The sequence below is a fragment of the Ceratotherium simum genome, chromosome 6 (assembly GCF_057802395.1).
Source record: "Ceratotherium simum simum isolate JZ-2026a chromosome 6, ASM5780239v1, whole genome shotgun sequence".
Taxonomy (NCBI): Eukaryota; Metazoa; Chordata; class Mammalia; order Perissodactyla; family Rhinocerotidae; genus Ceratotherium; species Ceratotherium simum.
In genome coordinates this window covers 30,182,938-30,198,158 of record NC_141905.1, presented here as the reverse complement: position 1 = coordinate 30,198,158, position 15,221 = coordinate 30,182,938, and the positions used below count along the sequence as shown (strand labels likewise).

General features: G+C 57.1%; 1 protein-coding gene across 2 annotated transcripts in view; it reads left to right on the top strand.

The window, feature by feature from the left end:
• Positions 1–15,221, top strand: part of UNC5B (unc-5 netrin receptor B) — an 85,712-nt gene that overhangs the window by 49,328 nt on the left and 21,163 nt on the right. For both annotated transcript variants that reach the window (XM_087432059.1, XM_087432057.1), the window contains exon 2: positions 14,062–14,286. In XM_087432059.1, the coding sequence (XP_087288185.1) occupies positions 14,062–14,286 (225 nt within the window). The remainder of the gene's footprint in view (positions 1–14,061; positions 14,287–15,221) is intronic.

Genomic DNA, 15,221 nt, shown 5'->3' with positions numbered 1-15,221 from the left:
AGACAGAGGACAGATGGACAGACAGGGAGGGAAGGAGTCTGGCTGCTCAAGATCACCGAGTGTGGATGGCTGACACAGCCTCTGGTTCCCTATTGGAGACAGTCTCCCTTCACTGGTGACACTCATTGTACCCTGGGCTAAGCTTGGGGGGTCTAGAAGGAAGCACAGGAAACATGGTAAGAAAACAACTCTCCATCTGTTCCAGAGGAAGTGTCCAGAGTGGGCATATCTCTGTCGTGGTGGACAGTTCCTACCACTGGAGTCCCAAACCTGGCTTAGAATCTTTCCTCTGCTCCTTAGTACCCTGTCTCCCCCTGAGCGACTTAGGTAAACAGTGGAGGTGGATATTGATACCAACCTCCCAAGGTTGTTGGAAAGATAACATCGATGATGTCGATAGTAACGATGGTAATAACAAAAATGCAGCTTATACTCAATAAGCCCTTTTGATGTGCCAGGCACAGCTTTAAGCAATTGGTGTGTATAATGTGCTTCGTCCTTCCTAGAAATATTACACTTATTCCATTTTGCAGATAAGGAAACTGAGGCCCAGAGAGGCTCAGTAATTTGCATGAACGCAGATGCAGGTGACGGCTGTCGTTACTACCACAGGTCAGGGCCTGATTCCAGCTAAGGTGGCTGGCACCACGCCGCCCTGTAATTCCTTTAGTTCCTTTTGAAAGGTCTCCAGCTGAATCGGAGGAGAGCTCAGGGAGCGGGAGCTGACCTGTGTTCAGCACCATTATGTGTGCTAAGTGTTTTATATTTCTACTGGGAGGCAAGAGGGCATAGAGGGCAGACCAGCAGCAGCCCTGGGAACTTGTTAGAAATGCACCTTCTCAAGCTGCGCCCCAGCCCTGCGGAGGGGGAGCCCGGGGGTGCAGGAGGGAGGCCACGGCGCACTGGGTTTTACCAAGCCCCAGGTGACGCCACACTTTGGGAGCCACTGGCATAGAGAGAGGTTAATGTGTATGGGCTTAGAGTCAGGAAGATCCAGATTCAGGTGCTGGCAACCCTGTTCTGTGACCTTGGGCAAGTTACGTAACCTCTCTGAGCCTCAGTTTCCTTACCTGCAAACTGGGGATCACGATAAGAGTGGCTGCCTCAAGGGGCGTTGGGAGGATTCAATGAGGTGATGTGCGCCAAGTGCCCTGCGCAGTGCCCGGGAGCACGTTAGGTGTAAACAGTAGCTGTTACTGGTTGCCCAGAGGACCTGCTAGGACCCCAGGCCATACCGAAGGGGAAGGTGGGTCTTTGTGGCCAGGGAAGCCCATGAATCCCGACTGGAGTGCCGCTCCCCCTCCAGAGCAGAACTGAGGGCCCAGCTAGAGAGTGACCCCTGCCCCTGGGCTGAGATGGATGTCTCCTCCCCACCTGGCTGGTTCCCTGTCTTTCAGGAGACTTCAGTGTCAACCAGAGAGACACAGGAACTACATGAGGCTCTTTTCTCCTCTTGTTTCTCAGAGAAAGAGCAAAGGCATCTCCAGGGAAACCAGCTTCGGGAATTATAGTGTGGAGACTGGGCCATCCCCAGACCCAGCGCTCATGGGGTCGAGGGACTCTCGGCTGCGTGCAGGTGGCCCTGCAGTTTCCAGGCGTGTGTCTTGGCTCTTGTCCTCGCCTCCTGTGTGTTTTTGACAGCTCCTTGGAGGCCTCTGGGGAGCCATGCGCTCCTCTTCCGTGCCTTCCTCCCTAAGGGGAGGCTCCTGGGGCCAGGCCAGGTAGAGAGCACAGCTGACAGGTCCCACCTCCCTGCCCCACCTCTGGGATCCCCAGGCTCCTGTTGAGAACCCCCGCTCCCCGACTGTCCCCAGGTCCCCCGAGCCACCCACATGTGAAAGTCGCACTTTCACACCTCTGGCCCCAACTGTCTCTGTGAGGTGGGCATAGTGATGCTGTGTCCATTTTACAGATAAACAAGTGGAGGCCCCTGCTAGCCTGGAGTCACCCAGTGAGCTGGTGGTCAGCCCAGGACTATTCTAGTGTTTTCTTTCCACGGAGCCATGCTTCCATCCTTTCCGCTTTCCCCTCTCAGACATCCTCTCCTCCTTGAGAAATCCATGGAAGAGAGTGATGAGTTGGGTGCCTGTTACGTACCAGGCTCAGAGACGTGGGACAACTCCCCTGAAGTGACATGGTGGCAGAGCTGGGGTTGACCCAGGTCCTGCTTACTCCAGAGTGCATGTTCTTCTTCATGCCCTTTTTCAGGCTCTTTCCTGCCCTCTGCCCTCACTAGGACCCAGCCACCCCTCCCTGGAGAAGAGAAGCCCTCCTGCCCTCGCACCCTTCCTGTGGCTGTAGCTCAGAGGCCGAGCCCTGAGCCAAGGAGGCCCAGCGATTACATCAGCAGGTGCAAAGGAACAGGCAGGAGCAGGGTCAGGCGTCCCACGGGGCTGGGGGTGGGGTTCCATCCGCGCCATGCGAGTCTGTTTCATTCCCTCCTTCCAGCTTGCATCAGCCTTTTGCAGCTCCGTGTCATCACGGAGTGGGCCAGGGCAGCAACTGGGAGGCTGGGGCAGGGCGGGGGTGGGGAGTGGGGCGCCTGGCCAGCCCCTTGAACCTGGAGAAAAACCCTGGCGCTGTTGGTCAAGATGTCAGCCAGCCCCCCTGGCAGCCCCGGGAGGGCACGCCCACCATCACTTGCTGCGAAAAGCAATAATAAAAATAAGCAAGTGCGCGGGGTTGCCCGGCTGGTGAAATAGTTTCACACTTCTGACCTTGATGTTCCCAACAACCCTGGAGGTGAAGCAGATAAAAGTGGCCCCATTTCCCAGAAGGGAAGGTTGAGGCCCAGGAGGACGTGGCTTACCCAAGGTCACCTCATGAGCCAATGACAGCACCAATGTGTTTCAGCCCAAGAAATATGAGAGATTATGGGAGCCTGGGGAAATCCCTACAGAAGGAGAGAGCTACAGACAAAGCTGTAGACTTATTTCTGCACTGATGGGGGATCAGCAGGCAAAGGGACCATCCCGTGACTGCAGGGCTAGGCTGGAGGCAGACTGAGCACAAGTCTGAGAGTCATGATGGACCCTTAACCTTGAACCTTTGCTGTGAGCTTCCCATGGGTGGGATTGAAGCTTGGTCATTGCTCCCCAGGTGGTACCATAGGCAGGATCAAGGGGAAGCACTCAGGAAATGTTTGATGAGTGAATGAAAGAATGGGGGTGAGTCCCTGCCCACCACTCGGCCTCGCTCGAGGTGCACCTGAGCAGCCATCTAGGCCTTCCTCTTGGCCAGTCTCCTGTCTCCCCATGTCTCCGCCGCTGACAACTCAGCTGCTCAGCCAAGCTCAGTGCCCGAGTCTTCCCCACCACTGGAACCAGAGAGGGCAGGAGCAAGAGCGGTGGGCTGACTGCCCGGATGCCCACATTCCAAGCCTGGCTTTGCTTCTGACCTGCTGTGTGGCCTGAGACCAGTGACTCCCTACCTCTGGTCCCCAGGGTATTCCCGGGCGTCTGTGTCTACAAAGTCTGCCTTCTCTGGGGCCCATGGAACCTTAGTCCAGGCCTGGCCTGTGGAAGAGGCAGAGCAGGAGTGGGGATGAAGGTCAGAGATGGATAGCCACCTTCTTCTCCTGCCCCCAGGGCCTGAGCAGGAACCCAAGTGGATTCCAGGTTCAGAAAAGTACAAGGAGAAGCCCCCACCCAGCTCCACTCGCCCCCGCTGGGCGCCCTCAGGTTTCTCTTTCTCTCTCCCTCTCCCCGTGGCTCCGTCTCCACCTCTCCATTCATCTCTTCCCGTTTGTCCCCATTTCACAAATGAGCAGATGGCAGGGTCCAGGCACCCCTTTCTCTCTTTCTCTGCTGTGGTTCTCTATGCCAACACAATGCCATGATACAGGGGTGCTGCAGCCGCTGCCTGGTTGTTTGCCCTGGACAAGTCATTGCTCCTCTCTGGACATGAAGAGCTTGCATCAGGTCTAAGGCCCCGTAGCCCGGGGTCTGAGCTGCCTCCTGGTGCCTGCCAGGTGGCCCCCGGCCAGCACTGGGGTGGGGTCTGGCCAAGCGTGGGGACGGTACTGACGGCAGCAGGCGAGGATCGCAGCATTTTTCCACTTTGCACTGTGTTGGCAGTGGTCTCCCTTTTGCAGGGAGGTGTTGCTCGGCCCTAAGCGTGACGCTGGGAAGGCAGGGGAAGTTCGTGCTTCTCTGCGCTCTAAGAACAGGCCTGACCCTGACTTTCCAGGGCAGCATGGGGACACCTTGCTTGGAAGGGCAGCAGGAACGTAACCACTGCCCTGTCAGGCAGCCCCTGGGCCAGAGGCTGTACCCATGGGCGTTTTGACTTTTCTGGGGCCGACACAGGACACTGGGCATCTTTCTGCCCAGCGCCCAAATGTGCAAAGCCAACCAGATGTCATTGTCCAGCGGCTCCCCTCACCAGCTCTGCATCCTGCGCTCCTCCAGCGACCTGGAACACAATGCCAGGGACATATCAGCCCAGCTGGCCTGGCCCGTCTGACGAGTGTGACTGTGCTGAGAGAGAGATGCCCGGTGCATTTTGCTTGTGGTTTCAAAGTCCTCAGTTAACAGCCTTGAAAGGAAAACAGAGGATACACAGCTATATATGATGAGACCCTATTAAGTAACAAAACGTATGTGTGTCTAGCCAAGTCAGAAAGGACCAGTGTCCAGTGTTAATTCTGGTAAATGGGGGTTGGGAATGGGTGATTTTTATTTTCATCCTTATTTTTTCCTAAATTGTAATCAGAAAAGACCAAGAAAAAAAGTGTTTTGATTAGAAGGAAAAGGAGGATTTGTAAAGTAAACTCGCCCCCTCTTCCTCGGGGAATCTAGAGCCCAGTTTCTCTTACTGGCTCTGCTGCTCAGGTGCTATGTGATCTGAGGCCAGGCCACACCTTCTCTGGTCCCCCTCCTAGAGGACAGTGATGAGATGGTCTCTGAGGGTCCATCAGTTGGTGGCACCCTACATGATGGGGTTTTCAAAGTGGCTCCCATGGCCAGGTCAGGCCAGCCTGTGCCCACCTCCTCTGGCTGCCCGCTCCCACCACCAGCTGCCGCCCCAGGTGTTTCCAGAGTGGCTGGGTGGCGGCACAGCTGCAGAAAGTCCTGCATCCCCAGTAGGCCCAGCTAAACCAGCACACAGGATTTCCAGGCCCTCGAGGAGCTTGCCTTCCAGAGAGCAAACCTGTCCAGACATGGACAGCAGACAATCAAACGAATACACGGAGAAGGTAATTCCAGAGAGAGGTGAGCACTGTCAAGAAAAGAAACAAACAGGACAACGTGGAGGTAGCATCAGGGAGAGTAGAGGATGATGGCTTTACATTGGGTGGTCAGGGAAGGCCTCCCTGGGAAGGTGGCAGGTGGCACCTGAGTTGAAATCTCAGTGACAAAGAGTCAGCCACAGGAATATGGGGGGGGGGGTGCATTCCAGAGGAGGGGACAGGAAAGGCCCTGAGATGGGAACAAGCAAGCCATGTTCAAGGGGCAGGAAGCACACTGGGGGGCGTGGAGCGCAGTGCGTGATGGGTGAGCACCTGACGTCTGAGGGTGCGGTGGGGTGGGGACTTCATTCCAGGTGCAGGTGGAAGCCATGGAGGGTGTAAGCGGGGCAGTGATTTATTTATATTTTGTAGGATCACTCCGGCTGCTGTGAGGAGACTAGTTTTGAGGGGGCAGGGGGCAAGTAGGGAGCACAGTGAGGAGGGGTCTGGCTAGGAGGATGTGGGCTTGGAGACTGTAGGAGGTGGGGGTGGGTGGTCATGAGGCTGAGGCACGTCTTGAAGGTTCACCTGGCAGCATCCAGGTCGGTCAGCATCATGGGCTGGGTGTGGGGAAGGGAAAGGGAGGACCCCCAGGTAGGACCCGAGCACCTGGGTGTTTAGTGCTGAAGCTGCAACCCAGACTCACCCCATCCCAATTCTGGATGGGGGAGAGACGACCAAATAAAACAGCAGGTCCCCACGGGCCTGAGTCATGGCCATTGCCTTAGAGTGTTGGCATAAGCAGCCCTAAGAAAGAAGCCCCTGTCCCAGCCTGGCTGGGGCTCTCTGGGAGTCCAGGGGAGACAGTTGTGCATCATCACTTTGGATGGGTCTGTTGGTGTGAGCATGTGTCTCTGAGAGTGATGTTTTGGGGGCTGCACCAGGCTAGTAGCAGGCCCCTCCCTAAGGTGGATCTGTGGCTGGGGCATCCCGAACAAGACAGGCCCACAGAGGAAGGGAGGCCAAGTGCTGGGGTTAGGAAGCTGAGACCCTCTTCCCCTCCAGCAAGCTAGTGAACTCTGGAGAGACTCCATTTGCTCATCTGCAAAATGGGCAGAAAAGTAGCTCCCCCCTGCTGATTCCTCAGAGATTGAGGTTGAATCTCAACTGGAAGAGCTTTGGGTTTCTTGGTAGCCATGAGCCTGAGCATGTCTGTTCACTGCTTTGAGCCTCTGTTTCTTCATCTGTGAAATGGAACGGCAACTTCGCGGGATCGTTGTATTGGTGGTGATGTTTGCTGTCACGCTGTGTGCTGGATAAATGGTTATTATCTAGAGTGTGGTGGATGAGAGGGCTTTGAGCTCCTTGTCTGGGAGAGGAAGGGGAAGCACAGTGCCCCTCCTCATGGCCGGGGCCTCCAGGCACAGGGACACCCCGGGGCCTGGGACTTGGAAGAGGAACCAAAAAGTAGCCCTGGAAGGACCTAGGCCCAGGCGAGGGGGCCCAGTGGCCAGAGGAAGGGTCTGGAGGGAGTAGGTGTAGCATACAGCCTCCCCAGGCACCTCTGAGAGTCTGAGGGTGGACCAATGGCCCAGTAAGTAGTGTCCCTCCCTACTCTGTAGGTAGCGTGCCCCTCTATACAGCGGGGCCCAGGCTCCATTCTAGGGCTCTGTGCCAACCCTGGGGCCTCATCGCCAGCCTCCCGTCAGTTCCTTCACCTGCCCCCGGGTCCTTCCAGGGCAGAGATTTCTCAGGATCAGCCTGACACCCCCTTCAGGAGGCAAGCTCCTGCCTCAGCTGCCATCTTGGTGAGACCACTTCCTGGCCAGCACAGGAAGTGACATCATGGGCACAGGTGGGTCTGCAGAGGGTATGGGAAAAGGGCTGTTCGAGAAGCCTCCTTTGTTAGGCATAACTCAGCGTCCCCCAAGCCCGCCAGCCCCCATTTGTCATCAGTAACGGCCATTGTAACAGCCTTGGAGGGGGGCCCCAGCCTGAACCCCACAGCCACCAGGAGCCAGGGCCAGATGGAAAGAGGGCTTTGTGTCCAGGGAGGGGTCCTTCCATGTGGGGTTTGTGTGTTTTTAAAACATAATAACAAATGGGCTCCTCTCCCCCCACTCTCCGCACTCCCCGTTGAGCACATCGGCCTTGCTGTGAATGGAGGAGATTTTCCATGCAGTGGGAGGTCAAGTCTGGTGAGAATTAGCCGGCGTCCAGGGACCAGAGAAAGACTGTGATTGCTGATGATAAATGTGCCCAGCGTGGGACATTTCTCTCCCTCACCACCTGCCTGTGCCCCTTCTCCCCTCCCAGGCACCCCTTGTTGTGGCTGGGCTCGCACCAGCCAGCCCTGGAGACACACGGCCTTTCTCAGCTACAGATGCCCACCCCCTGGTGCTGAGCCTGGGGGTCCCAGGCCTGGACTTGTCTCCCACCTGGAGACAAAAACCAGTGGACGGGCGTGTCAAGGCCCTCCCTACCAAACCACTGCAGCCTCGCACTGAGGTCTCCACCCTGGGCAATAGGGCTGACCGAAGGTGGACCTGGCTGGGATGGATGGTAATGAGTTTCCATATCAGGCTTGGGAAAAACAGAGCCCAGGCCTTTACCCACAGCCCTGCCATGGCTGTGCTGTCGCCCTTCTCAGCCCGGAACCAGAAACTGGGCTCTGGTCCAGCTTGGCTCTTAATTTGCTGTGTGATGTTGCATTAGTCACTTCCACTCTCTGAGCTAGTGGAGTGCAGGGCTCCAGGCCCCTCTGAGCGTTGACCTCTGCTTCTGGCCTGCTGGGGCTCAGGTGTCGAGAGGCCGAGGAATCTGCCAGGGTGGGGTTTCAGGGCTCCCACACACAGCTCAGCCAGAGGACATTTCCTGCCTGGAGCCTCTCCCTGGTGCACGGGCACCACCCAGGTAATAGAGCACATTTACGTCTGTTTTCTCAGCTGGCCTTCACAACAACACCTCAAAACTGACAGGGCAGCACCTTTTATTCTCTTTTTTACAGATGGGGAAACTGAGGCCCCGAGAGGGAAGACGACCTTCCCAAGGTCTCAGTGGCAGAGTGAGGATTTGAACTGGGTCTGCTGGCTCTCAGACCAGCCACGCGTCCCTCCAGTCTGGGCCCCGGGCTCAGGGTCATCGTAAGGGAGGCAGAAGCCCTCTGGCTTCCCCAGCAGCTGGTGACAGCCTCCCGTTCAGGAATATCTCTGAGGTATAGCCTCGCCCTCCTCTCAGGGGTAGCTCTGGGAAATACGGTTTCTTTACCTTTGTCCTGAAGCTACTTCCTTCACTTCCAAAGCCCCTGGCTCCCGCTTGTTCTAGTGGCTTGGATTCTGGCACCTCCTAAATGAGCCTGTAGCCTCAGCTTCCTCCCCATCGGGGCCGCCCACCTGCCTGGTAGGAGCCCCTGTCTCCACCTTGGGCACTGCCCTGGCCCAGCCCCTGGGAAGGAGCGTACCGCCGGGCACAGGTCCTGCTGTCGGGTGGAGCCTGGGCTCAGTGTCCTTGCTCTGTCCTGCGAGCTCTACTCCACTCCCAAGGGGCAGGTGCCCTGTCCTAGACACCATGGGAGACACACCCCAAGAGGGGTGTGGTGTGCTCCTTGCCCTCCAGGAGCAGCTGCCAAACTGCTGAGGAGCCTTCGAGCTGTCAGAAGCAGGGAGGTGCCCACCACACCCCACCCTGGTCCCCTCCCTTCCCTGCATTTTAGGTGCGTTGTGAGCAAAATGGACTTGTCCATGAGGAAGCCAGGTTGGTTGGGACGGGTTACAAAACTGTGTCTCGTGAATATTCTAAAGAAAGACGAGAAGGCTGGGGAGGGCAGGCTGCAACCTTCAGAGACTGGGAAGCTGTCATGGGGAAGAGGAAGTGCACTGTTTCGTGTAACCTCAGAGGTTAAAATTATAGCGAAGGCTGGAACCTCAGATGACATATTTCAGCTGAAAGTAAGGAAGACATTTCTATTATGTCTGTCCAAAGGAGAACCTGGCCGAGAAAGGCAGTGGTGAGTTCCCCGTCCCTGGAGGTATGTGAGTCAGGGTTGCATAAGGAGTTGATGGCGGATGTTGTACGAGATGGCCCTTGAAGTAACCTCTATCTCTGTGAATCAGGCATCCAAGTGAGACTAGCCGTCACGAGACCTCATACAGGCAGGTATAGGGAAATTAAAAGAGAGGGTTTCAATGGCACCCTCAAGAGGTCCCACCCACTGGCACTGGTGGTCATTTTCTGAGGCTTGAGGTGACTGGGCTGGGGCATGGCTGGGAGAGCCCAGCGGCAAATGGTTCCTCCTCCTCCCTCCCCGGCTTCCCCCGACACTGTGCTTAGGACCACAGTGTGTGCTGGGTCTTTAGCCAGGAATAGCAATGGCAAGAAAGGTGACCCCATTTTAAGCAAATTCGCTTCATGAAGAAAAAATTGACTCACCGGGCCAGTCCTACGTTACCAGATTCCCCATAGGGCATCTTCAGATCTCACAGTGTTAGAACCGGAGGAGGGCTCCAGAGACTGGCTCGACCACCCTCCTGGTTTTACAGATGGGGCTCCGGGGCCTGAGGGCAGGCCACACAGCAACACCGGGCCCCAGCTAGGCCCCTGGCGTGAGTGGTGTTTCTTCTCCTGTGTTGTGACTGTCTGTGGTCACGTCTGGGCAGGGAAGTGCCCTCCTACATCCTTCATCTCGGGATGGCCGGGCCATTTGTGTATGCGTCTTTAAAGGCAGGTTGCATTTTTGCAACAGTAGGTCCAAGTGAGTTCTGCCATTAGAAAAATACACTTCCCACCAGCAAGAAGTCCAGATCTGGCCCAGCAGATGTGAGATCTGCTCCTGGGGGAGCTCTTCTTAGGTGTCTGTTCTCCTCCGTAAAGATGGGGCAGTGGGGAGAGCTGTGGTGAAGCCAGGGAGACAGGTGACCGAGAGGTATGGCTCCAAGCCTGGCTTCCTTCCACTGACCAGGACGCCCTGTGTCTTCATCTGTAAAACGGGAAGGTAATCCCCACCAGGAGGGCCGTGAGGAGTATAGCAGGTGAAATCTTTGAAGCACGTGGCACATAGTGGACATAAATGCTGATTTGGAACTCAAATTCAGGTGTCCAACTGCCTGGATTTGCACCCCAGCTCTGCTACTTACAGGCTGCATAGCCCTGTGCTAGTCACTTAAACTCTCTTGGTCTCAGTTTCCTCATCTGTATTATGGTATAAGAATAGTACCTGAGTCATAGGGCTGTGGTTCCCAAACAGTGTGCCGAGGCACCCCAGGGTGCTGCAGCAGATTCACAGGGACGCTGTGGGATATTTTTAATCTTGAAGGAAGCACAGCAGTATCGGACAGCTGGCAGACACTGCGACAACTGCTAGCTCAAGATAGCTTACGGTTTCAACGTTACATCACACTTCTTTCGATGGCGTCATATCTTTGCAAAGCTGGGGTTTTGGCATTTGGGAGTACCCAGAAACAAACAAGGGTGGCAGTGTCCACTCTGATTCCAGGTTTGAAAAGTTGTTCAATGCCCAACAGGGACTCACATTCCTGTTAGTTTAGGCGTGGAATACAAATATTATTTTTTCTTTCAATTTATGTGTTTTACTTTTTCAAGTGGCTAATAAGTTGCTAAGATATAAATACCTACTAAGCTGTTTGGATGTAACGACTTAATAAACAGAACTACTAGGAATTTCTTTTGGCCATGAAAAACTGAGAGACCAAAGACCAAAAATGTTTGGGAACCTCTGTCTAGGGTTGTTGTGGGGCTCCATGTGTTAATATGAAACGCCCTCCGAACAGCACCTGGCAGAATGGGCACCCAGGAGCCCCGAGACTCTGTTATTATTCTCCCTCCAGGCTGGCCGCCCACAGGGGTGGGCTCAGGTGGCCTCATCCAGGACACCTGTGGAGCCTCCCTCAGCTGCTAGGGCTGAAGCCAGGGCCAGGGAGGAGGGGAAGTATCCATTGGTTTGGGCAGGGGCCCAACTCAGCTGCAACACGGGCCCTGGCAGGGCCCCCAACACCTTATTTAATTTGCATTCACTGAGCACCTACTGCGCGCCCACCAGCATGTCGTCTGCCAGTGGTCCCTCTGGGGAGGACTCTCAGGGCAGCCCTTGGTTCTTCTTCCTTGTCTCCTGGCAGCGTCTGCCTCCAGGCCGCCTGGGGGGTGGGGATGTTGGCAAGGGGGCAGCAGCTCCATCGAGAGCCACCCGGCGCTGCCGTGACAGAGAGGCACTGATGAGGACGCCCAGCTGTCTTCCTGCCAAGGCCAGGGATGCATCTTTGTGCCGGGGCTGAGAGGAGGGTGGGGCAGGGAGGGCTCGCTGCACTAATGGATGTCTAATGTTGACTTTCCCAGTCGCGTCTGCTCCTGCTTTATAAATGAGCCGCATTAGGGTGATAAAGCGCAGTCATAAATGCAGCCCGCAGTGCCGCAGAGAGCTGGGCAGCCATCACCTGCAGGCTGGGGGCCGCAGGGTTCGAAGGTAGGGTGAGCTTGCCACGGCACCCACGGGCTCCTGCACACTTCCTCTCGTGGCCGCCACCCCCGGAGGGATTCCCAGTCCCCCCAGTTCATAGATGAGGTGCCCGAGGCCGGTAAGGGCTGGCTCAGACCCAGGAGTGTCTGAGCCTGAGGCCTGAGCCCTGCCTTACCCCCTCAGGCCTGAGACTGAAGCAGGATGCTGGTGGGGGGGAGGTGGGCATGGAGCCTGGCAGGTTCTCCGGCTCAGGAACCCTTGGCTATTCCCAGTTTCGCTGCCCACTAACCAGGTGGCCTTGGGTCACTCATTTGCCCCATTTGGATGGTCTTTAATTTCCTCAGCTTTGAAACAAGGACAGTCATAGCCTTGCTGGCCCTTTGATGAGACAGCCCCTGTAACTGTAGAGTCCCAGCCAGTGTCGGAGTCTGTTAGGATCCCCAGGTGTTGGGGACACCCTAAGTGTTATGCAGCACCTCGAGTGATGGGCAGTGTGGAGTCCTGGGCAGCATCTCAGATGCTGAAGTCTGTTTCTTGGGTTCAAACCTTAGCTCTGCCTCTTGCTGGCCGTGTGCCCTTAGGCAAGTTACTTAACCTCTCTGAGCCTCAGGTTCCCCATCTATAAACTGGGGACTAACATAACACACCTTACAAGGTTGTTGCAAGAATTAGGGAAGTGAACTGTGTAAAAAGTACTGAAAACATGGCACCTAGTGTGATGTGAGCATTAGTTGCTATTTTGATGCAGCACCTTGTCCCTGCCATGCGCTAGGCCCCTCCTCGGCATTTGTGCATGTTTGTTTCGTGTGATCCTCTAAGCAGCCCAGAGAGAGGAAGAGTATTCGCCTCCCTGCCCTCTGCAGAGACGAAGTAACGAGGTCAGAGTGAAAGGGCTCTCCCTGGGTCACATGGAATGTCTTGGATGGAGCTGGATTCACATCCCTTCTTGCCGGCTTCCCCTTCGCTCCCCCAGGTCTCTCTCACACACACACACACACCCTGCCCGGGCCCAGAGCCTCGAGTCAGTGATAGCCATGCGTTTTCTCAGAGCTCCTGATCCCCCAGTCTTAGCAGGAGCTCCTGGTCCACAAAGAGACGACACGGCCTGGGCATGTTAGCTGTGTCTGTTCATTCTGCTCCTGGAGAACCCAGTGTCCCCGAGGCCCCTTTGCCCCCAGGGGGACCCCTAGAGCCCACTGTGGCTTCCTGGACTGGGGGACAAGTGCATGATCCCAGGGACCTCGGGCCTCCCGGGACCCCTGCCCCACATGAGGGACTGGAGTCCTGGGGCCATGACAGGGCCCGGCTGGCTGGTGAGGGGCTGGGCGGACATGCGCACCTCTGTGGCTTAATTTGCTGTTTCCCCTAGAGCAGCTAGCAGAGGAGGACAAGTCCCCCACTGCTTGTCCCCTGGCCACCTGATTGTTTGGCACTTGGTGTTGGAAAGTCGATTTTCCTAAGTGGATTATAAACCAATAGCCTGGCTGGCCTGGTCCCCTCCCTCCTGGTGCTGGCGGCCCCTCTCCCTTCCTGTTTGTCTCACCTCCTGAGGTGCTCTTCTGTCCAGGGAGGCGGGCGGGCCGGCCAGGGTTTCCATCTGGCCCCTCTGGGGGAGGAGATTGCTGTGGGCACAGCTTCGCTGCATTCCCAGCCTCTGAAGTTGGGCGGAGGGTGTGGATTTGGTTTGGCGGGAAAGGCTAAGGGGTGGGTCAGAGCCACGGAGCAGAGGAGTGAGGCTCTGGGGGGAGGCTACTGGGAAGGAGGTCTCCACCTCCATGCTGCTCCACCTCCATGCTGCGCTTGCCCTGGGCTTCCTGGAGGAGGAGGTCCTTAGGGGACCAAGCCACAGGGAGCCCAGGCCTGGTGCAGCCACCCCTACTCACCCCACCCCACGCCCCTGCCAGCCCAGGCTTGGCTTCCCACTCCAATCAGCCTGGCCGGCTGGGGCTACAAAGGGCAGCTGTGGCTTCGGAGCGTCGGGGCAGAGCTGGCCTGGCCTGAGCTCCCGCCTCAGCCCCACGTGCAGCCCTTCATGTACGTTGGCCTCTCCATGGGAGATGGGAGGGAGGCCAAGCAGGGCCAGTGCAGGGGACATTGGGAGGGCCGGAGAGGTGTCCTCACCCTGTTGGCCCCTCACCTCCCTGGGCCACCGTGACTTCTCCATCTGTAAAGAAGTGCAATCACACAGCATGGAGCTGGGACTGGCTCCAAAGAATAGGCCCTTAAAAGCAGGGCGGGATGGGGAAACTGAGGCCCCAGGAGTGCCAGACCTTGCCCAGGGCACAGAGGACATCCCCAGCAGGTCTCCTCTGGCTGTCCTCCCCTCCACTTCCCCCTCCCCTCTCTCTCTCTGCCGTGGGCCCCCGGAGGGGTGAGAGGTGCCCCAGCCCGCGGCCTCATGGAGCCTCTCCTTCCTCTGCAGGCAGTGATTCGGGCAGCGAGTTGCTCCCCGACTCCTTCCCGTCCGCACCCGCCGAGCCGCTCCCCCACTTTCTCCAGGAGCCGCAGGACGCCTACATCGTGAAGAACAAGCCCGTGGAGCTGCGCTGCCGCGCCTTCCCTGCCACGCAGATCTACTTCAAGTGCAACGGCGAGTGGGTCAGCCAGAACGACCACGTCACGCAGGAGGACCTGGACGAGGCCACCGGTGAGCCTGCCCCACTCGCCCGGGCGCCCCCGGGACTTCCCGGGACACCCCGGGCCCAGATGGGCCAGGGATGCTGAGTCCTGGGCCTGGCTCCACCCTAGGCTCAGTGTGAGAACTCACACCGCCATGGCGCCCCTCTGGGCCTCAGTTTCCCCTCTGGGATTCACGCTGGATCAGTATTTCCTCCAGTGTTCCAGCCTGAGCGACCAGATGATATAGCACCAAATCCCTTGCTGAGCGCTCGTTCCCTTTCCCATTTTCTTTCCATCCTGCTTATGTGGGGCGCAAGTCCAGCCTGGACCAGGGTCTCCCCCCAGCACCTGCTGTGCTCCCCGTTTAACAGAGAGGAGCTGGCCTCTGTCTGGCAGCCCTGCCTGCCCTGCCTCCCACCTGCCCAGAATTCTAGGCCGTGGTGAGTTTCCAGGTCCCCTCTGTCTGTGGGAAGTGATACTGTTTCCTTTCACAATAGTCATACACAGTTTCCTTCATAGAAATCTCTATTGTTTTCGGTTAAAAAAAAAAAAAGCATTAATAGTAGTAAGTAATTCTCGAGGTGGTGCTAGGACGTAGCCCGAGTGCCCAGGGAGAAAGGAAGGTGGCTGAAGCGTGGGAACCTGGGAGGAAGCGTGAGGCCCCTTCCTTCTGAGATGTGTGCAGGGCCCCGGGCGCCCCGGGCAGGAGGCAGAGCCCCAGCTCCTCACATCTCCCAGACCCTGGCCTGCCTCCACGGTGCCCCAAGGCTAAGCGGGGGGCTCACCTGTCCCCAGCCCCTCTGGAATGGAAAGACTTTCCCAGGGCTCAGGCCAGGTCTCTGCTGGTGACCTGCAGGCAGCCAGCGTTGGGCAGCCCCAGCTGTCCGCAGGCGCGGGTGGCTCCCTTGCCTAGAGCCTGCCTTGGCCTCGGTTCTGTTTCCACCATCTCCTCCTTGATCCTTT